General features: G+C 44.0%; 1 protein-coding gene across 1 annotated transcript in view; it reads left to right on the top strand.

Moving 5' to 3' along the window:
* The window catches only part of GSG1L (GSG1 like), a 48228-nt gene extending 31412 nt beyond the window's left edge, over nt 1-16816 (top strand). The window contains exons 3-7 of the mRNA XM_029085553.1: nt 1009-1161; nt 5359-5470; nt 10096-10263; nt 16107-16174; nt 16728-16816. Coding sequence (XP_028941386.1) covers nt 1009-1161; nt 5359-5470; nt 10096-10263; nt 16107-16174; nt 16728-16816 — 590 coding nt within the window. The remainder of the gene's footprint in view (nt 1-1008; nt 1162-5358; nt 5471-10095; nt 10264-16106; nt 16175-16727) is intronic.
* The last annotated feature ends 6162 nt before the right edge of the window (nt 16817-22978 follow it).

Below are 22978 nucleotides of genomic sequence, written 5' to 3'. Positions count from 1 at the left end.
TTCGAGCAGATTCTCATGCTGAAACAGCAATTGGAAATCTGGCAGGGACTCAATATTATCATCTATTACCATCCTCTCAAATTTACCCCATGGCTTGGTGACTTTAAAAGACTCAGCAGATCCTGCTAGAGGGTTTGTGCTGAAATTTCCAAATATAACATCTACAGTGGTCGAATCAGTCTCAGCCGGCCACTACCGGATGCTGCCAGAACCACTTACCCACGCACGATCCCACAGTCCTGCAGAACATGTGGGTCAAACAGGGCACATCCACTCTGCCCTTCACCTGAGGGATTCTACCTAGGGGCTGAGAAAACCAAAGGCAGCCCAAATTCTGTATCTGCAGCTCTTCAACCGAGTATGTTATAACTGTCTCCACCCCACAGGTATTCTGGCAGTTTTTGTATATACTCCGAGTGGTGGAGACCTATGCAGTGGATCCAAACACCCCAAGTCAGAGCAGTCATTCTGTAGGACACCAGTTTCTGTGAGAGTTTCTAATAACAGGCCCCAACACTATGTAGTGATAAGCGTTTTAAAACCTGGACTGAAAATAATTTATTTGGACAGTCTTGTGAAAAAGAACTATCCAAGCCCATTCATCTCCCACCAGCCCATATACCGTAAGGTAATAGGTGCCGTCACCACATGTATGCTTAGATTCTGCTCATGTAAACCATGACATAGGGGTGGAAAATGGATTCTGTGTCCTGTGGTTTGGGTCATAGGAGCCAAGAGGTTCTAGATATACCCAGAGGTCCTTCAGCCAAGCTGGGGTCTTACGCAACAACTTGTTCTTTCCCCGGTATCTTTACCACTCTGCTGTTCTCCACATCTTCATTCACCACTTCTATTTTTCAGAATTTGGGTGATGGTTTGCTAAATTTAAATTTTCTGAACACATAATTACTCCTAGATATTCCTGATTTCCTAATGAATTTTTACCAACTTTACCTCTTGGAAGTATTTACCGAATAAGTGACCGGTTGCTGCTCTTGTGCATTGCAGGTGTCCTGTGGTTATCAGTAGTATCCGAGGTGTTATACATCATGCTGTTAGTCGTCGGATTCAGCCTTATGTGCCTCGAGCTCTTTCATTCAAGCAGTGTGATAGATGGGCTCAAGTTAAATGCCTTTGCTGCTGTCTTCACTGTGCTTTCAGGTATGAACCTTCCCTTTTGCTTTTGCCAGAGGAGCCATGACAAAATAAAATTCCAAAACTTTAAATGAATAAAAACTGGGGGCAACAAGACTTTTTTATCCCCATTTAGCTATCATATTTTTCACTAAAGTTTTTCATTCCTTTGGAACAAGGTGTGCATGATAAATTTGCTTCTTGCCAGGAGAAGTGAAAATACGTATTCCCGATTTCACAATGGCAATGCAGTAATTATCCTCCCCCGAGCCCACACAGCCATAACCTCAGCCTCCATTTTCAGCATCTTCACACTGATTATCCAATAGAAAATGAAAAACATATAGTGTTGAAAATTCTTTTGTCTGTGTTAATCCTAGAAGTAGGTGCAGTCTTGGTGCCTCAAACCAAAGAAGCCCATCTTGTTCATTAGCAAAATTAAGAATGAAAAGGGTTCTAGTAATTTCACTTAGGAGTCAGCCCAAGAGTAATCTGGGGACACGTGCATCTCAGAACAACTGTTTCAGGCTGTTGTCATTCGTAGTCTGTACTTGGAGCCCTTCAGCGGATGAATTTGAGGAATTCACATCTCTAAAATAAGTTATCAAATCTAACCATGTAATTAAGGCCCCTTCACTTCTGTGCTGGCTGAAAACCCCACTCCCCAGGATTTATACAGGCAGCCAGCCACAGCTGGCTATTGTGAGCACTCCTGCATGGGCCTCTGGCAGAAAGAACTTCTGCAATAAAAGTGCATTTTTTTTCTGCTACATTTCAAGCTGAAGGATATTATAATGTGCAGTGTACATTTTTGTGAAGGAGTTTCTATCTTCAGGGATAACTTCAAATTGTGAAATATAGCTAGTGGTATAAAACTTAGATCAGAATCAGAGCTGAAAGGACAAAAACAAAAAAAAAACTGATAAAAACTGCCAAAGCATATTTTTCAGCTTTGGATGTAATTTGAGTTTTAAAAAAACAGTCAGTTCAGTTTTCAGAATCAAATTATGTGGAATTCTTCACCATTCAAACAATGATTTCCATGCTGTTTCTCTTCCTCTTCACCATTAACTGCAGTTTTAAGTTTTGTAAGAATTATGAAGTTTTCTTTCCTACCCATCTGTCTATTTTTATTTTTCCTTCCCTCTTTATAAGTACATTGCCATGACGTTCCAAATATAAACTTTAAAATTTTGCAGAGAAAAGGGATAACAAAATAGGAAGAAGCAAAAAAACCCAAACCACCCCACAAAAAAAACCCCAACCCAAAACACTGCTAGCTGGTTTTTTCCAGTGACAGAGATGTCAGAGGAAAGAAGAAAAGCATATTTATTTAATCTTAGCATATTTATAATAACACAGCTTTATAGAAATCAGGTAACAAAGAGGGCTTTGCCTTGGAACAACACATCTCTCATTAAATTCGTGCTAGAGTTCCCTCCTAAAAGTGCAATGGGATCTTCATATTCTCACAGCTCACCATTTAAAGGTTAGGAAACATTATCCTAACAGTGTGGCCACTTACTGCTCTTACTTAACCTCTTATGAGTCATTGAAAAAACCCCACAACACTAACATTTTGGTATTCTTCCTAACTTCATACAAATTAAACAACTTATATATGTCTCTCATGTAATATTTATAATAAAGCATTTTAATTAATGTAATATATTCCATAAATAATATTTTTAGTAAAGGTATCTAAAAATGCTTTAAAACATATTGCCGTTTTCAAACTTAGTTCCTTAAGCTCTCCTAGAAAGAGCTGTGGTCCTGCAAGGCTGATGATCTCCAGCCAGCTCTAAATGGTCAGTGTCTCTGCACTCCCGTCCACCCCAGTCACTCCAGTCCACCCTATTAGCAGGATTTTCCACCTCCCCAAGCACCTGTTGCCCTGGAGCCCGGGCGGGTGGGCATACAGGCATTTTGTCCTCTTTGTCCAGCCTTAAGCTGCTAGTTGGAGGAAAAGATGATCTTATAAATGAAGCATTTGTTGATTGATGTTACAGGCAAGTCATTTTATCAAACATGTGACCAGGAAACGTACAACATAAAATAGCACACGATATCCCCATGGAGCACTTGGCAAAGCATATCTAAAATAGACCAAACCGATGGGTGGCATTGGGAACAAACCAAACCAAAAGCTCCTGAAGCAGCACAATGAAAGAAAGCCTCGTGCTGTTCTGCTATAGCTCACACATGGCATAATGCCACTGACCGCCCAGCCAGGTACCTGTCTGCCCCCAACCCCCGCTGCCGTTAGGCACAAACAGCAATATGTGCCACGTTTTGACTGTGATCCTTGTACTGCAGCAGGACCTGCTGATGACCTCCTACTCACCTGTATCAGTGCTCTGTCATCCTGGCCTCCCACACAGTGAAAGGTCTCAACATTGCTGTAACCCCATTAAGGTTTTGCACGACAGAACAGAGCACAACACCCTTACCAAAGCTAGTCCTGGCCGTGTCAAGCTTCCTGATGGCTCTGAGTGACTATGACATGTCTTGGGGCAGTCTGTAATATTTTATTAAGGTTGAAATATTACTGACAGTAGGTATAGGAACAGCAAACCCCAGACTTTAAGATCAGTGCCACAACTGTCAGCTGGAGAAAAATCCACTGATTTAAGAACTACAGCAAGCTCCTAGTGAGTTCTGGAAATTAAATATAGCCAGAAACAAGGAAGGTGTGTACCAGTTTGCTGTGCTCCCATTAGGCCGCCCACCCTGCCAAAATATAATTTCTTCCGATGTGAATTGCTCTTTCCACCTCCTAACTTCCCAGTGTGTCACACCAACACGAAGCAGCTGAGCAAATCACCACAGCTTCTTGCAATAAAACTTCTTCTTTCAGCCTCTGCAGTTGTTTGTATCAGATATGACATTTGTCTTACTGAAGGTCCTGCTTAACATACCCACAACATAAACATGCCATTCTCAACTTCTCTCCTCCAGAATTGCCCTGAATCATCCACATGTCTGGTGGGACTAATAAAGTGCTTTAAATACTGAAAGGAAGCAGGAAAGAAGAGTCAAAATTTGGGTCTAGGGAGGGAAAATCAGGATTTTCCATATGGAGGAAGGGCAACTGTGGAAAAAGTATATGGTCAGAGATAACAGGAAACGGCGGCTTTGGTTAAGGAGCAAAGTGTAGAATATGGGCCTTGTTGACCCCACTGTGGCAGAACATCTTTATTTCAAAGTGTCTTGAACTGTCATTGCAGCACAAGGGGCTTTTGACATCTGTAGGTCCAAGGACTGTTTGGGAAATGACGATCCTGCCCCATGGTCAGCTAGCTGCCTGAACCCATGCTTTTCATGGGCTCAGCTGGGAGCATTGCTCTGCCCTGCCTGGGTGTTAAAGCAGAGACATCCCAAATTATTGTAACTAGAAAATTCTCTAAGCCCCAGAGCTGCTACTGGCCACCACTTCTTGAAAAGTGAGGTTTGATTTCCCTCAGAGGGATGTCTAGATGTAAAAGTTCAGGCAGTTTTTTTCTGCTTAAGCTGAAGAGCCACTCTGGACAGCTGAGTGGCAGAGCACACTCAGTGACTTAACTGCATCCCTGTTCTTTAGCATCACGGTGAGCAGAGTGCCTAACACACTGTCTAACCTTCACCCAGTGTAGTTATCTCAGCAAAATATAATGAGCTCACAAAAGCAAGCATCATCAACATTTTGCTATCAAAAGTATTCCTGTGGCATCCACTCACCACACATCATCAGGAATACTGAGTTAACTTCCTTGTGTAACCTCCAAGGGTTTTATAAGTGTTCTAATTTATAAATCTTAGCAACTGTTCAGATAAAATATCGTTGCTTGGCATTAACACATTCAGTCTTGCATTGCCTACAGAAACCTCTCTCCTTATTCTCTTACCTGAGGCCTGTCTGTGATGGGAAGTGAGATAGCTTGTGGGTGGCATACCCCTGTTTTGCAGCAGCAGGGTTGGTGGTGACTCTAATTGTGCAACGTTTTCTTCAATGATGTTCTTTCTTTAACTCTTCTCTTAATTGTGAATTCAGTATGATGTAAAATAATGAGCTCTCAGTCACACCTTTCCTCTGCCCATGCAGCTCCCTCCTCCACAGTAGAATAGAAGGTATAAAAGTATAACAAAGACTTTTTTGGAGCTTTCAAACCACTTCCAGCAGCAGCTATCTCAAGAATTATAGAAAATGTTAGCACAAAAATTCCTATTATAATCCCTGCTTCTCAGGTCTCTTGGGGATGGTGGCACACATGATGTATACTCAAGTTTTCCAAGTGACAGTCAGCCTTGGGCCAGAGGACTGGCGACCACATTCATGGGACTATGGATGGTCCTTCTGGTAAGTGTCACCATCAGTTAATATTTTTTCATTTTTGAGTTGTTCCATCAGTCTGTTGGGAGATTGTACATATCATCTCAAATTTCCAGGAGTACACGTGTGAATTTCCAGCTGCCAAAATGCTATAAGCAAAAAAAACCCACCACGGCCATACAATTGTTGAGGTGTTAGAGGAGAGTTATCTGTGACTGCAGCAGCTGTGCACATCAGCAGGTACATCACATTTGTAAATAAACAGCAGCCACAATTGCCAACACAGACTGAGCACTCTCATTAAAGCTCAATTTAGGTGCATAATTGCTGTGGCCTTTCAGAGACTTTTAGCTTTTTTCTTTTTTTTCTTTTAATTAATGTCTCAGTTGAACCTTACAGAGTGACTTTTAACACAACTGCAGAGGAAGGCATAGGGCTCCTGGCATCATGATACTTCCCGGTAGATCATGGGGAGAAGGCTTGGGAAAACAGATATGACATTTTGGAGATTGAATTTTTTTGCCTTTCCTTTTTATCTGCTAAAAATAATATAAAAATAATTTGACCAAATTACGTCAACTATGTTATATTGCTTGCAAGTTTATAAGAAGCTTAATGAGAACAGGAGACTGGAGACTAGAAATACCTGCAAACAGCATTCACATCCCTCTAGAGGCATCAGCCTCTTTGGATAGTGAGGGGAAATACTTTCTTTTTTTCCTTTCTAAATATAGGGTATTGTTTTCATTCCATCTCAAAGCAGAGACAACAGCCTTTGCTAACACCAATAAATAAATACAAATACTTCTGATGCACAGCACTGCAGGGAATTAGTAGTCTTTCCTTCTCCCCTCACTATAATGTGTTTCATGGGAGGAGTTACTAATATTTAGGAATGTTAAAAAAAATATAAATTATATTGTATTTAAAATAGATTATTTTGTGTATTAATAATGAATATCTATTGCATGAACTTATAAATACACTATGCTCATATATTTATAATATTTATATAAATATTTTTTACAATTCTGTCATAATAATTGTATAATTATTAATATATTTAATAAGGTATAATCTCTATTAATTTGTCTTCAGTAATCTATTTTAGAATTTACTGTGGTACTCAAATTTCAGAATGTTGATAAATGTCTAGCATGGTAAAGCACTCATTAGATTATGCTCTTTCATCTTGTGCAAGACAAAGAAACCCCACGTCTCAGAACAGGCACCGGAAGCTCTTGGGTCCCGTTGGGCATTGCACCCATTGCCTGCAGGTCTCCCCAGGCAGCCAGAGCCAGGGCACAGTGGGCTTTGCTTTGAAGACCAGGACTGGCCCTGGGTTAGGTCTCTCTGTGGAGGATGCTGGAGACACCCACAAGCAGGCAAATATGTGGGAGCAACCTCAGCTCTTCCCATATTCCTGACGTGGGACCTCAGCTTCACTCTGTCCAGTGAGTGGTGTTGGTTCACCCTCATGAAAGCCGAGCTCCACTCAAGCTATTGCCGTTCACAAAGCAGCTTCTCAGATCTGGCAGTCTCTCTCCCTCCCCTAATACCTGCCAAGGCAACACACTTGCCTGTGCAGGACACTGGGCAAGGCACAAACATCAGCTCAGTCACAGCTCCCCTGGGACAGACGTGAGTCAGAGCAACATTTTCAGCCTGCAGTAGTGCTCAGCAGCCTGAGGAAGGCCATGGGGTTCTTCATGCCACACCCTGGTATCAGACCTGGCAAGGGAAGGTCTGAAAGTCAAAAGCAGCCAAAACAAGGCTTCTTCCTTCCAGCTGACACTGAACCACCACTGCTGTGTGGACTAGAGCCATGAGCTCCCCTGGCATCATCCAGACTTGAACACCTTCTTTAAGAAGGGTTAAAAACAAATGCCCACCCAGCCTGGTGGACTTTGGAAACTCTGCACATGTAGGAATTTTTCTGCTCCATCTGGGTTCGGGTGGTGGCCTGAAGGATGAGGTTTAAATACTCCTGAACCACTAGTGCAAAGAGTAGCATTATTTACAGCCTCCTGTAAAAAGTACCACTGCAGCATCCTACTAGACAAGCTGCCAGGGCACAGAGAATTGTACCACCACTGAAAAACAGGGCCAGGGAGCAGCCTCCCCATGGCCAAGAGCCAGAGGGCAGGAGTGGAGATCTAGACTGCCATTCATTTCCCAGGTGCCAATGGGAAAACTATTTTTTCTGTGACTCCCATTTCCCCTCTATCAAAAGGGAATGATTAAAAAAAAACCCCAACAACTCTTCTTAAAATGAGGAAGAGCTGCTTGTGATCTGCTCTGATGTCCCAGGGTTGGAAAGGCACTGCTTGGTCCCTGTTACCTTTCCCCATTCCCAAGCCATTGGCAAAGCCTGGAGGTTGGTCTGTGCTCTGGCATGAGCCAGGAGTGGGCCAGGGGATTGTCCAGGCCAGGGGTTTCAGTGGCTTTCAGGATCAGTGGATGTTCAAGCTCAACCCCTCTAGAAAGAAAAATAAAAAAACCTGAGCTGTTTGAGCCACAGAGGAAGCTGAGAGCACAGCCCTGAGCTTAGCTACCAGAGGCACTATAGGTACAGTCCCACCACATCTGGGGCACAGCTGGCATGGAGAGGCATTGCTGTTAAAGAGGTCTTCACGTCAGGTAGGATGTAACTCTTACAGGTAGGAGAACCAGTCTTTACACTTAAAAATAAATAACATTTAACCAAGGTCCATAAAAACGAAAACATCAATCATAATTGTCTCATTATTATGATTTACCAAATGCCAGACCTGAGGTCACATTGAGAGCCTTCGTTCTGTATTTCCTTCTCTGAACCTTTCAGCATTTCTGAGTAAATGATTATAAATTATCCAAAGACTTACAAGAGAAATTTTCCTCTGTATGTCATTCCCCAGGCACCAATCAGGCACAGCGAAGCATGCTGTTTCAGCCAGCTTCTTCCTTCAGATTGTTTAGGAGCACAGCTGGAAATGTTTGGAGCTGTTGGAGTTTTTCCACACACTCCATGTAGGATGAAGACACTTGCCAGTCTTTCCTGTGCCTGGACATTCACACGTAGCATGAGTTTCCTTTCCACTTCTCCACCCAACTGTGGAGAGAAACCTAAGGGATCTTCATCACCCCAGGGTTCAGTACACTTCCTTCTCCTTTGATTGCATCTGGCAAACGGGTTAAAAAATGACTAGGAAAGGGCTGTCTCCACACACTTCATTGCCCTGGGAGTCCCTAAAGGACTTGTCATGCACTGAATTTTGAAACCATTGAAATGAGCCATTTCTGTTTACTTGAACCATTTTTTCCCCAGATTTTTCAGTTCATGAATATATGTTATTTTTTGAGTTCTGTCTAATTTGAAATGAGAAACTGTTTCCTTGTCTGCAGATCCTTTGCAGAATGGGAAAACAGTTCATGCTGAGGGCTCTGTTGATAATGCCTGCTTATAAGATAATGCTCCTGTGGCTGTATTCTCTCTGTGCCGCATAATTCATAGCAATGTTTGGTTATAGAAAAGGTGAAAGCAAGGAGCAGGTAAAGCGTGTAGCTGACACAGATGATTAAGTTAATCCAAGTTAGTTAGGAAGCCACTGTGAACTCTAGGTAGCTGGAATATACAGGCTGAATGCAAAGTCAAGGGAAGCCTGAACACAGATGAGCTCTGCAGACAAAAGGAGGAATTTGGTGCCTTTTTAGTAGCCCCATTTCACACTCAAAAAGCATCTAAACTCCTTGGGGCCTTGAGTACCCCCCAGCCACATCTGAACTTGAGATCAGTGAGGTAAAGGCTGGAGGAGAGATGTGCAGGGAGGGCAGAAGGCACCTGGGGGGAAACCCAGCCCAAAAGCAGGGAGCAGAGCAGCTCCCAGCTGAACTCTCCTTGCCAGGTGACTCAGGACAACATTTGCTGCTGTTCCAGCCTGGCACTGGGGCAGTCATTTTCTTTTTCTTCCACTTTTTTCCTCCTTCTGTATCCCCATGGTCCTGGTTGATGCTTGCAGCTGTCCTGCCACTGGCTGACCAAGATTGGCCATCACAGCCTGCCACCCTGGGGCACTGCCCTCTGGTTGGATCACTCCACAAAATGGAAGTGCTGTCTTCTATTCTGGTCAGGCTTTCAGAGACCAGGTATAAGCCAGGAATGCTAGAAATGTCCATGAAGCGGGAAAGGAGGGAATACAGTAGTCTGATGAAGACGTAAAATTGGAATACAAACCATCCCTGGAGTAGAGTTGTGCATCCCATAGATGCTGGAGAACTTCCACTGGTCCCAAAGGCACGCTGTCTGGGGCGGCACTCCATCTAGAAGCTCATTACTATGCTATAGATTTTAGCACTTGTCTGCAAGGCTCTGAAACATTCCAAAGGGAAACCAAGAGGCATTCAGCTCTCCTGTCAGAGTGCAGCAAGCGTTCATGTTTGCACTCTGCCACATGGTTCTCCATGGGATGAAAGTTGTGCCCAGCCCTAGCCCAGCATCCTGCCTGCATGCCTGAGCACGTGCCACAGGCCGTTTGAGGTAAGAGGAGAAGGGGTTTGTCACCACTGACTTCCCTGCCTAGTCGCACCCTGTGTATGTGTGTCTCTTGGCGTCAGAAATATAACATGAGCTGCTGTCTTAACCCAGCTCTGTCTGCTGGTTTCTCTCTCCACAGTCTGGCATGGGGCTCTTTCACCTGCTGCATGGCGGCCTCCGTCACTACCTTGAACTCTTACACTAAGACTGTCATTGAGTTCAGACACAAGCGCAAAATCTTTGAGCAGGGCTTTCGAGAAGAGCAGAACTTCCTAGACCAGGAAACCATCAAGTACTTCAGAGAAAGGTCAGTGCAGTCAGTTGCTTGATCAGTGGAGGTTTTCATGGACTCTGCTAGTCTCAGAAAATCTGTGCGCTCACCCATTTCAGCACATGTGGGCAAAGTCTCTGAGATACTTGGAGAAGATGTGTGTTAAATACAAACACAAAAAGCCTCCTTGATTTGTTTTTTCTTAAATTTTGTGATGTCCCACTGCCTGCCTTTTCTTATGTACTCATTAAAACACAAGACTGACGAGTCCTCACAGTATGCATCTGATTTATAGGAAGCTGTGCTGCCGCTGCAATTCGATTTTCCCTCTCTGGAAAGGTAAAATTGTGGGGATATAACAAATGTTACAGCTGTCCTTTCTCGGCATGTACAATAGGCACCTCACAATAATCCTGACAGCTGCTGAGATGTTTTCCAGCCACCACCAGGGCACTTTGGAGTTGCCACCTTCCATAGTCGCATGCCTACAACCCATTCTAGGCTCCTCCACTCAACCCATCCTCCTGAGCTCCTCCACACAAATATAGCGCATACATCATATTGCACCACAGAAACATTCACACAGTGCCACCCACACTGCTACCAGGGTCATAGATGGACTCTAAGTCCTGTCTGAGCCCTGAAGGCCCACAGATGCTCCTTCACTCTGCCCATCACCTGCCACGCTGCTGACTCCATGCACTCTTAACCCACGTGGCTGCACTGGGTACCTGCTGCCCTCATTCCTTCATCAGAAGGCTAAGGCTTTGCTTAAAATTGCAGAATATGAAGAACACACAACTATTGAACTCATACAGCAAAGAAGGTGCGATGGACTCCATAGGGGTACCTTCAAAGAATGAGGAGCTGATATGTACAGAGAATCCTCACTGAAAGCCTGTTATTGGAAGTCACGTAAAGATATTTTGGGGACAGAAAATGTGAAAAGGATTCATTCTAGTTCTTCTGACCAATGTGGCAGTTTCTCAGTGGTGGAAGAGAGTGGTTGGGAAGCTCTGAGGAGACAGATTTGAAATGCTCAGACATTTCAGTGGCAAAGTGAGGAGCTCTCCTGAGCAGGAAGAACTAGAGAACTTCCATGCTTACCACTTTGCTTTCATGATCAACCTTAATTAATAGTCTCTGTACAATGCAGCATCAAGGATTTTTCAGGTCTCTTGGAAGGAAGGTTTGAACTTACCTATGGAACTAGCAGGGTTTTTATGTAACACACAAACACCCATGGCAAGTGACAGGTCCCATCATGGCCAGTACAAACCAATGTGGTTTTTAACTCTTCTATGTATCATTCAAAATGAGCTCCTTACTAGGCAATGTGCATAGAGAACAGCCTGTTCCTTGTGCCCGCTCTGTGGACTGGTCAGAGCCACCCCGCCCAGCATACACAGACAATGCTTTGTCTCTACCACTTGCTTTATGACTGGACTGTATATTTTGTTCTGTCCTTCCAGCTTCCTTGCCCAGTTTGAATTTATGTGAACAATTCACTTGTTGGTCACATCCTCCAAGCCTCACCACACATTTGACAAACACAGCTCAAGCATGTGGTGTTCCTAAACTTCATGATTATGACTTTCTTTTTTTATATCATATTATTTTAATTGTTGTATCTGAATACATAATAAGAATCCCAGAGACAGTGTTACCATGGGATCATTCCAGAGATTTAGAGCTGTGCAGCATTACATCCTTTTTTTTTTTTTTTTTTTGAAGTTAGCATATTCGTGATCAGCTTCACTGCTGCGACCTGGGAATATTCTGAGACTGCAGGGGTTCCAGGGATCATCAATTAGCAGCACAGCGTTGCTACATGTGGTGGGTGCCAGCAGCCCCAGCAAGCACACCACTTCCCTTAGGTCTGATCTTCCTTTGCACAAATAGAAAATAACTTAAATTCTCTTTCCTTCCTGTGCATATACCCAAGGATACTTCACATTCCCTCCTACTCCTACACCTCCGTGTTCCTTTTCATATCTCATAAATAAAACCCCCCAGCCTTTCTTCCTTCCAGTGACTTTGTACATATCCCTACCCTCTCTGCATGTCCCTTTGCCTCCGTACACATCCAGCACCCGCTGTACACACACATCTAGCGTCCCCATGCTATAGATTTTGTGCAATAGGCAGCTTTCTAAGAGCACTAGATTTCTAGTGAAAGTTAAAGCTTTATCGTTATTCCCAACAGCTGGGAGACAGGAAGAAAAGGGTTAGCCATATTTTGCCCGATAAAAGTTTTTTTGTTGGAATACAGACCCCTGCTCCCAGAGAAGAAATTTGTTTTGTGAAAAATACTGACACTAAAATACTGTTAATCTTGCAAGTATTTGTCAAACATAATATCACTGTATTTTAATAGCATGTAACTGCACACAACAACAGAAGACTTACTAGAGACTTATTAGATGAACGAGCTGAAATGCTCCCTTGAGAGCTCCCAGTTTAACAAGTGTGCACTGTGTTCCCAGCCAGTGAAGGAGATGCAGGGGATGAGCCACAGCAATGCCTGGCTTGTTATCCTGACCCCCTCCTTCTCCATCACCTCACTCCATCTCATCCCCTCCCCTTGCATGTCAGCTCACACAGTCTGCATTACTGCTGCTTGTGAACGTCAGTCTCCATATCCCAAGAACTGCCTCAGCTGCGGAGAACGTAGGAAAGACCTTTAAAATCACATGAACATCTGTGTACACCCCAAATGCTGCTCCTTAGCCTGGTTTGACTCCACCTTAAACAGCACATCTAGTTATCCAGCCCTAAGCCCACCCATAAGCACAACCAAGTTCCAAACCAAGTCTCACACAGAGACAGCCAAATTCCCCGACTACCTGCAACTGCAAAGACATAGGCTTTGTCTGTCAACACCCAAGCATCTTCCTGTTTTCAGCTGCTGAAGAAAATCAAAGATTCATGATGTTACATTCAACAAGTATTTCCTTCCCAGGCCTGGGATACTTTGAAAAGTCACAAAAAATCAGATTTTGTAGTTCACACCATAAAATCAAAAGATACTATAGTTCTTCAGCTATAAAAGATACGACAGCCCTCCGAGTAACTCTGAGTAAATGATACAGACTTGAAGGTGTTATTCACACAAAGTGCTCTATAAAATTTTCAGTAGAATTAGCTGCAACATGTCAGCTTTCAGTCTTTGTCCTATTATTGGTTGTCCTCCCTTTTTCTTTGGTTTTCCTTTTAACTGAATATTTGTCTATAACTTTTGCTCATCTTTTTCAATTTTTTAGTTTATTAGGTGTCAGTTCATAATAGATATCTCTCCATTTCTCTTTCTGCTCTGTTTCATATGAATACTCTTGCCCCATATGATCTTGAGCATGGTCCATTGTCTATAGTTCACCCCAGCAAGCAGAGGAGGAACCTTCCACAAAACTTTCAGCTTCCTTTGCTCTGAGGAGCCTTCCAGATACGTCAGAGGGACAGGGATTCTTTGTTCTCTCCTATATAGGCTGATAAGCTCTACATGACAGTCAGCTGAAGGAATGCCAGCATGCCAGGATCTTCTCCTCTTCCAGTGCCCAGCTATTTGGCTTCTGTAATGCCCTGCAGCACACGGGATCGCTGTCCCTTTGCCACTGCCTGATGCCACAGAGATGGAGCTGCTCCACAGCGGGGACATGCCATGACATCCCCCACTTTCCTCCCTACCCTGCACACGGTTAACTGTAAGACTATGAGAAAATAAGGCCCACAAGCAGGGGACTGGGGTAACCCTTCCAGTGCAGCACCAACTTCAGTGCACCCAGACTATCACATCTTTGGCTTTCTTAGTACAACATCTAATAAAGGAGCAACCACCGTTTGAGGGTTCTAAAAAGGCAGTGAGAGGAAGGGAAGATGGAAATCAGTAGCAGATGTAGCCGTTTTAGCAGTTTTGCTCGTATGGCCGTGTAATAATTAGGGCACATTCACAAGAATTGCTCTCATTTAGACCAACTGGCTACACCGACACTGTTGTCACATCCATTCAGGCCAGGGACAGTGCAGCTAGGTTATCCACGTGGAATATCTTCCCCAAGTTTGCCCCCTGTTTCTTACCTTCCTTTTTTATATATTAAGAAATCCTCTTCCAGCCACTCCTCACCACCTTTCCCTGCTCCCAGAACTCTGGTGGAGTTTGCTTTCAGCTAAAGAACAAAAACTTTCCTCTCTGCTTCTTTGGGATGCTGGGGGAAAGGCAGGAAGTGTTAGTGGGGCAGATGGAGACCCTGGGGCAATAGTCACAGCTGCTGGAACAAGGATGGTTGTAGCTATGGGGAGGAAGATCTGGGGCAAGGGAGCGTAGAGGCTTGGGGTGAGAGTAGGTGAGGATTGAAGCCGGGGGTCAGGGACAGGAAGCCTGAAAGTGTGGAAATCAAATCCAGGTGAGCTCCTCATGGAGAGGTAGTCAGTGCCTTGAGCAAGAAATAAAAAGTTAGTGAAGTGACATGAGAAAACTTGAATAACACATTGCCTTCCAGTTTTGGCAAGAGGAGAGAGTTGCAGCTTTTGGAAGTGCATCCATGCCTGGTCAGGGTGCGTGAGGCCAGGGGTGGTGAGTCCCATTGGAACTGAAGCCACTGTAGACAGAGGCAAGGAGGTAGACCCCCCTTGGTGCTGGTAGGAGAAGGGACCTTAGAGATCAACATAGCCCTGTCTCCAGCCTGATACCCAGCCTTTGGCTCCCTGTGAAGTAACTCTCACTTACCAGGTGCTGATAAACCAACATACAAATTTAGCAAGTAAATCTGGAAGATTCAGCCTTCCACAGTTCGCTCATCCATAGCACAGCATTTGCCAACTTGCAGCTGCCCATCAGCACCCATTGTGGCATTGCAGCTGATTTCACAACATTTTTCTTGCTGACTGAGCCCTTCCTCTGATCTGCAAAACCAACCTGACATCAGGCAGATGCTACTGGTGAAATTCTAGAGTGAACTGAGTTCAAACTGCCATTGATACCCGTGCAGACAAAATATCCTTGCAGGGACAGAAAATGTGGTTTTGAAGTGCAAGGAGCAGTCTGAAGCAGACGGCAGGACCAAAGCTATTGCAGAGATAATAAGTCAGGACTATTCCCAACACTGAGAGAATCAGAACTTGTCAAATCATCATTCACATATGCTATTTTTTCCTTTTTTGTGCATTTCTCTAATGTGTCTTACTCACAGCTTGCTTTCTCTAACTCCATTGTACTTGTATGAGATGTTGTGCAGATCATATCAATGCTTTCCAAAGACATGCCAACCTTTTGCTCTGATTTCCTCCTTGGTCACCTAGATATCTGGACAGGTTTTAAGCTGCTGACCTACCATATCCTCCATTTAGAGAGTTGGTTTCTTTTCATAGGGACATCAGTAAGAATTTCCAATCTGACCATTCACCTTTCATTAGCACACAGGGATGAGTGTAACCTTCTGCCTTGGATTTATTCTGTACTTTATTCTGCAACACAGGAAGGTTTATCCGCAGAGCTGTTCCTTCTGGAAAATTACACGGACTGGCCCTTACACGGTGTAGCACTAGCAACATACCCACTTCCACCACACACGTACTGTACAGCGCGGTTAGCCCCGGCGCTTAGATTCATCCTGAAGAGTGAAAGAGTGGGAGAGACGCAGCCCTGAGCCCCTCATTTCTATTCCCCATGGCCTCTTTACATGAGCTTTCCCCCGAGAGGGGCAAAGCCAATGGGACCGAATCCTTCCTGAGACCATTACGATCTCCATAATGGGCCTGGCTGGCTATAGATGGAGGAGCCCAGGTATGTTGTACTCTTGTTGACTTTGACCCTTCCATTTCTGTACATTTGGGAGCAGCCTTTGTTTCTGTTAAAGGTGCTACTTCTATATTCTCTTTTCCAGGACTGAGGAGGAGAGGGCTGAGGCTGGGGACCTGAGGTTACAGTGCCTCCATAGCTGCTCCCCAAATAGTAAGTGACCATGGCTTGAATATGTCAATGGCTTGTACCATCCCCACGCTGGCTCCTGGGGGTTAAGAAAAAGGTCTGGAGTAGGAAGCTATGGAAATAGAGGTTTGTAACTTTCCCAGACAGCGCTGCCCAAATGATCATCAACTAGCACAAGAACAATATAAAATTCTCCAGGATTCCATTTAGGATGTGCACATATCCTATAATTTGATGTTATCTCAAGAAGCTGTGACTTCATAGTAGTTTAAAAATATGCTCTAATTTACACCTGTATAACTTTCATTATCTCTACCTTTTTCATCTGTATTTATCACCAATCATGATGATGCATGCTATTGAATATAAAAATGATTGAAAGCAGCTTTAGCAGACAATAACATAGTATAATTAATGCCATTTCTTGCACTTACTCAGAAAAATGCTATGCTTTTTTTTTGGCATTTGCAAAAATTCTTACTTTAAGCTATGGGAATCAGTGGTTCAGTGTACGGAACAATATTGGAGCATGGCTCCTTCCCTGCTCTGAATACTATACTTTTCCTTTACTCTCCAGGAAAGATGTGTGCAGTTTCATGCATCTATTTCCTTCCAAAGAAAGAAAGTGATTCTTCATTCAGCAGTTTGGGAGACTTGGGAAAGTGACTTGCTGACTCTGCGCTATTAAAATCTGGAAACCTGATAGCATTTTGCTGCCTCTGTCTTGCTGAGATGCACAGCTCAGCCACACACTCATGGAAGCTTGGTGTCCCTAACCCTAATAACTGAGGGTCCTGATCCCTCATCAGACCTGCTGGAACAGCTCTCCAGTCCCACGTCACTGCAGGTGGTCTCCCCCAGGCATGTTATTACTAGAACTGCTCTCCAGCTTGGTTTGTCATCAGATCACTTGGTAGCTCCTGCTCCTTGAAAATATCATCTCAGTTATGGACCTTGCCACAGGCAGATCCACATCCTTCATTTTCACAGGCCTGAAAATCTCTCTTAGTACAAAATTGATCTGGGTCATATTTCCCAAGAAAGTTTCCTACCTGCCAAGCTACTGGGTAGTGCTCAAACGTGCTTATTGCATTAGGAAGACTGTCCAAAGGTCTTTGTTTCAAGGGACAAATAACAATTCTTGACATTAGGTGTTCCATGGAATAGAAACAAGGCTCTATTGGTCCTGTGCCCAGCCCTGCCCCAGTACTTCAATTTCCAGGAGACACCACTTTCCTCCATAGGTGTGCTGACAGCGCTGTAAAACAAACTGCAAATGAGAAGTCCAGTATCAGGTTAAAGAATGTTTACCTACTGTAATGAAATCAGATCAATATTAATAAAGTGACATGAGTGACGTTCTGTTCTCAGTTCATAGTTTACTTACGAACCCAACTTAAGCTTCAGAATCTTCATTATTCAGGCTTATCAGGGAGGAAAAAGCATTAGTTATTGCTGCTCAGGATGGCAGAAAACCTTACAACCTTCACATCAATGTCTCCTTCCTGGAACAAGCCCCATCAAGCCACAACAGGTCTGTACCTGATCAGAGGATTCTCCTTAACGTCGTTTCTAGCTTCATACAGTCCCACTCTTCTTTGTCACATAGTCCATGCAGTGGGCTCACGGCCAGCAGAGAATTGTTGATGGCAAGAGAATGACATCAGAAGTGCTTTGTCAAAGTCAGAGCAACCACAAAGGTTACTCTGGCCCTTGGGTTATCCAAGGGCCTGCTTGTATGAGAGCAGAGGGCACCTCACCTAGAACAAAGTCCTCCTCATTGCTTGATCAACTCACCACCTGCGTTCCACTAGCAGAGTAAATGTCGGCAGATCGTTTTGAGCTCTTTTTGAACTCTTCACACAGAGGTGGTCCTGTACCAGTAGGACACAAGGATGTATTACCAGAAGTTATTCCTCCTGCTCACTTCAACCAGTATTTCATTCCCTGGAGGACTTGTCAGCTGCCCTCACTTAGAAATGCTCTGAGGTTGTTCTAATTTGAACCGAAGAGTATAGAAGGAATATTTACTCATCCTCAGACATCATGATTTTTTCTGTCCTTCCACAAAGACAAAACAGGGCATCTGGTCCTTGTTGAGGTAAGGATTTTTGGCAAGTGCTGCCGTACAGCGAAACAGTAAAAACTTTAAACAAAAGAACAAGACTGAACAATCGTAAAAGACAAACACCAACTGGCCGGGAGATTTTAGAAGAGAGAATATTAAAGGTCTGCAAGCAGCCCAGGAGCACTGTGAGAGCACAGGTAGCACAAAGGGCCTTATGCCAAGCCAGGACCAGGGCAGGATCTCAGGTTCCTCTGTTGGCAAGAATAAGCTATCCGCTTTCAGAATGGCCTTAAATTATAAATTTCATTAGAAGCTTGATTCCAGAGGAGTCCTGATTGGGGTAATGCAATATTCAGTCTTGATAATTCTATATGAAACCATTTAATGTCCATCGCTAAACTATAATTTTCCTTTAATAGTGTTTAATCTTGCCTGAGCTGGGCTAGGAACAGCATCAGGGAGTTCTAGTTATAAATTGGCATCCTCTGCTCTCACCAAGCTGCCTTCCTGTGCAAGCAGATGGCACTGGCCCCTATACATCTAATATCCCCAGTCATGTTTTGTTCTTACTAAACTTAGCACTTCCATTGCAAAGCTCTAAACACTCTTAATAGTCTATTTGCTGTCATTTTTGACCTTGGAGGTCTCAACTTTTTCTTTCAGATGTGCAGGGCTGGGAGATCTCAATGCACCGGTTGTGCACAGTCGCTACACAAAACCAATAAAAGGAGAAGTTTCACATCAGGATTTTTTTGTTGTTGTTGCATAGTTATTTATTGCCAAGAAACGCTCAGTTATTAGGCTCCAGACAGCAATTGCACCTGATTTCAGACATCTGTATGTCCATGCCCCTTCCACCCTCTCCTCCAGTCTTCTCCTACCACTCGGCATTAATACAACGAGCCTGCTGCTTCCATCAGTGTGCCTGGGATCCGCAGGGTGGATGGGAGAGGTACTGGTGATACACATAGGACAAGGGGTAAGAGAGAGATGGGGAGAAATGTCACAAAGGACAAGGAGAGACAAGTATGGTGGCAAAGCCAAAGAGAAGACAGGTAGCTCAGAAGAGCCAAGAGCTGAGCAGGAAATGGCATATTCTTCCTGTCAGTGGCTAAAAGCCTTGGTTGTTCTTTGAGGCAGATAAACCCAGGGTCCAGGATATCAGCTTTTCACATAGAAAAATGAAAGACTATTCAAAATTAATTCAGCATTAACAAAAAAATAATATAGTCGCTGTTTTGGCAGTGTGGGCATTTTAGGAGGGTCACCTGACAAAAGAGAAGGCCTTGAAAAAAACTATTTTATTCTCATATCATTACCTGCAGGCATTTCCCCTGGGTCCATCCCACAGCTCTTCTACCATCCTCCTACCCCTGGCTGGCTACAGTAAGATTTATGCAACCAGCCCCTCAGTGCTTCCCTGTAAAGCATATTGTCATTATTTTTCCTATTCAAACAAGATCAACAGAAGAACTCCAGATTTAAAACATGGTGGAAATAATTCATAAAAAAAGAATCTCCACTGTTTTTTTCTCTTGGTCACAAGTGCCACAGAAGGAAAGTGGTGCTGGATTTGCAGGCAACTTTCAAATGTCTCCAAATTCAGTGCTACAAAAAGTCTATTGCACAAGCTCAGCTGGAGAGGGCAAGGCACAGACGGCAGACAAGGTCACTCTGACAACGGGGAACATGCTTGATATGCTGAGCAGCACAGGGCTGGAAGGAGGCAGACAACAAGGGCTTGACGCATTTGAAGTGTCGCTCAAAGTGGAGCCAAGGTTTCTCCTTGTGGAGGTACCTGACAGCTGCAATCACCTTCCTATTTCATGTCAGCATTGATTTCAGCTCCAGGTCTTGCAATTCTTCCTGTAATTTATTCAGTTCATAGTGATTCACTACACAAAAACAGGTAGAAAAAAGATCCCCTCTGATAAAGCACCATGGTTACAGATCTCAGATCCAGCCTGGCTATACTGAAAGCAACGGGGATTTCATTCCTGTCTTCAGGCAAACCCTTGCCCACTAGGAACGTCCAAAGTGATAGGTCTCAGTTCTGACCTCATTTACCTCCGCTAAAATCCAGACTGACATTTTCCTCTAACAAGTTTTAGATTGTTTCTTAAGCAACCAGCTCCCCTGCTTCTGAGATAAGTATGATGATAAAAGTGAATTCAGTCCCATATTTAGCACTGCAGCCAGTGAAAATTAAAGGGTGGAAAAGGAAAGTAAAACAAAGTAATAGTTTATAATATTTTTTGTTTCCTCCAGTGCACAGGTGAATTGGAAATGTTTCTTATATAAATTTCAGTGAGATTAGTTATGAAACGTGTTTTCTGTCACTCTTTTAAATTGCATCTTTCAGTAAATGTTCCATCTCCTACAGCTAATCCTGGATTTATGAAAAAAAAAAAGAAAAAACCCAAACCAAACAAACCACCACCGAAGTCAACCCCGTACAACCCTGCTAACGATGTGAAATGAAGTATTTCAGACTGTATATGCACCCTGGTAGCCCTTCAGTTACTGTGCACATTGTATTTCCCCCCCCAGAACGTAGGCAGGATTTGTTGCTTACTTAATGCTCAGATAGTTTTATGCTGCAAGAGATTTGAGGACAAATAGGTATACTTTTAACAAAAAAGTTCTAACAGGCATTTTGATTTCAGTTGCCTTAAAACGGGGTTTGCTTTTGTCAGAATAAGTTTCCTACACTTTGCTACAGCAAAAAATATTTCCTGAATGTGGGGTTTTGCAGTGAAGAATAAGGAACGCCTGAGAGTGGGCTCTGATTTAAATAACCAGTAGGTTTGTGGGTTTGTACCAGAAGATCACCCTTTTCCACTCCTCCTCTCGGCCCCAGAGCAGCCCATGAGCCAACAGAGAGCTATCTCCCCATCTGCCTGCTCCCTGGGCAGGGGGGTGCGCTCCTTCGGCCAGAAGCTCTGGCTCTGGATCCTCACAAGTTTACCAGGTTTCTGAGTCTCTCTGGCAAGAAATGAACAATATCAACTTCATCTGTGCCAAATCCCAACTTTCTGAACACCTCCAGAGCACGGCCAAACACGCTACAAGCCATCACTCCTTGCTTTGAGGAGAGACTGAGAAACAGCAACTCAACCTACAAAGGCAACACAACAAAGATTCCTGGCTCCAGGCTCCCCTCGCTGCCACAGCCCACTCCTCCAAAGGCCTGAGCAAAGCAGGGCCATCCACCGGAGCCAGCGGGCTGCGAGGAACACTGCTTTTCCTTCAGAAACCTCTTTATTGATCAGGGACTCTCCTGCAACAGGCACTATAAAGTCAGTATGGAAAGGCACAGCTCAGAGGCTCCAAGGGAAGAGAAGGATGGTGAGATGGGACTCAGAGAGGAGAAAAGTGAAAGGAGAAAGGGAAACTATGGGGGAAATAAGTAATTTTCATAGTTAGGCAGAATCTAGCAGACAGGGCCTCTGGAGGTCTCTAGTCCAGTCCCTTGCTCACAGCATGTCCATTAGACCAGGCTGGATCAAGCTACTTAGATCCTTGTCCAGATGAGTTTTGAATACCTCCAAGGATGGAGATTCCAATACCTCTCTCGGCCTCTGTCCCAGTGTTTGAATATTCTCAGGGTGAAAAAGCTTTTCCTTATATCTAGTTGGCAATTCTTCTCTTCCACCCCTGTTCAGCCAGTTGATGAAAGCAAAGCACTTCTAGGAAAGCGTGCTCCCTCTGGCACGCGTCTTCTTGTTTTCTCTCCTGCCTTTTACATAACTCATTTTAGGCTTCTTTTTTGGCTGTTTTTCTGCAGTAGCTCAGTTACTGCCTGCTTTTCCACTTATAAAAACTCTAAATTGGATTTAAACCTGATAATTATGCTGTGATCTAGCAAAGGTCTTAATTAACCCTACTGAAGCCAATAGGCATGAGGCATGCTCTTTAGGACCTTGAAAATTGGACGTTTAATTGCATCCAACACTGAGAAGGATACAGGGAGGTGGAGAAGTGAATAAGTAGCTAATTCAAGCCACCAGTACTCACAGGACAGGACTTCACACACTAGATCTCATATAACCCATCCAGACCTGGATTTTCTGCAGTCTTCCACCAAGAGAGGAATATGAATATACCAGATGCACGAGAAGACTCAGTCGGTCACTGGTGTTGCTACAAAAGTTTGTCATGTCCTTTGGCTGTTAGAAATCATGATCTGCACAGTAGGTATGTTTGTGTTCCCCTTCAAGGTCAAGGCATTTCTAGCTGCATTTGCTACCCAACAGGACAATTCCAGGCTACAGGGTACATCTTCCTCTCTTGCCATCAGTCTTGCCAAACTAAGCAAAGTTTAGGCATAGGAGGGAAAAAAAAAGGCAGCATTGGGATCTCTCCTGCCTGCCAGCAGCCAGGAGAAGAGTACAGGAAACAATATTCATGAGGAGTAGCCGGGCATCCCAAGCAGTTGGCATTTCCAGCCACCTAAACCAGCTGGTCAGCCCTGTACTCTGTCCACAGCTTGGGGGGATGGGGAGGGGGGGCAAAGTCCTTAACACACCAAGCTTTAGGAAGGAGACATTCTATAATGTCACCACAGCGACAGTGATGTCATTCTGTGCTGCCCTTCTGTTTTTATCTTGCCTGTTTATTCATCCCCTAATTCACTGGGCAACCAGGCAGAGCTACCAGGAGACTAAAGCGTCTGGCTCCAAGGTGAAGGCAGGTCTTCACACTTTGCAAAGATGATCAAGGGCAGCTGCTGTGGCAACTTGCAGGGCAGGTTTGATCCT

Source organism: Antrostomus carolinensis, unplaced genomic scaffold, assembly GCF_000700745.2.
Source record: "Antrostomus carolinensis isolate BGI_N321 unplaced genomic scaffold, ASM70074v2 scaffold21476, whole genome shotgun sequence".
Lineage (NCBI taxonomy): Eukaryota > Metazoa > Chordata > Aves > Caprimulgiformes > Caprimulgidae > Antrostomus > Antrostomus carolinensis.
Note: the sequence above shows the minus strand (reverse complement) of the source record. Positions and strands in the feature narration are given on the sequence as shown.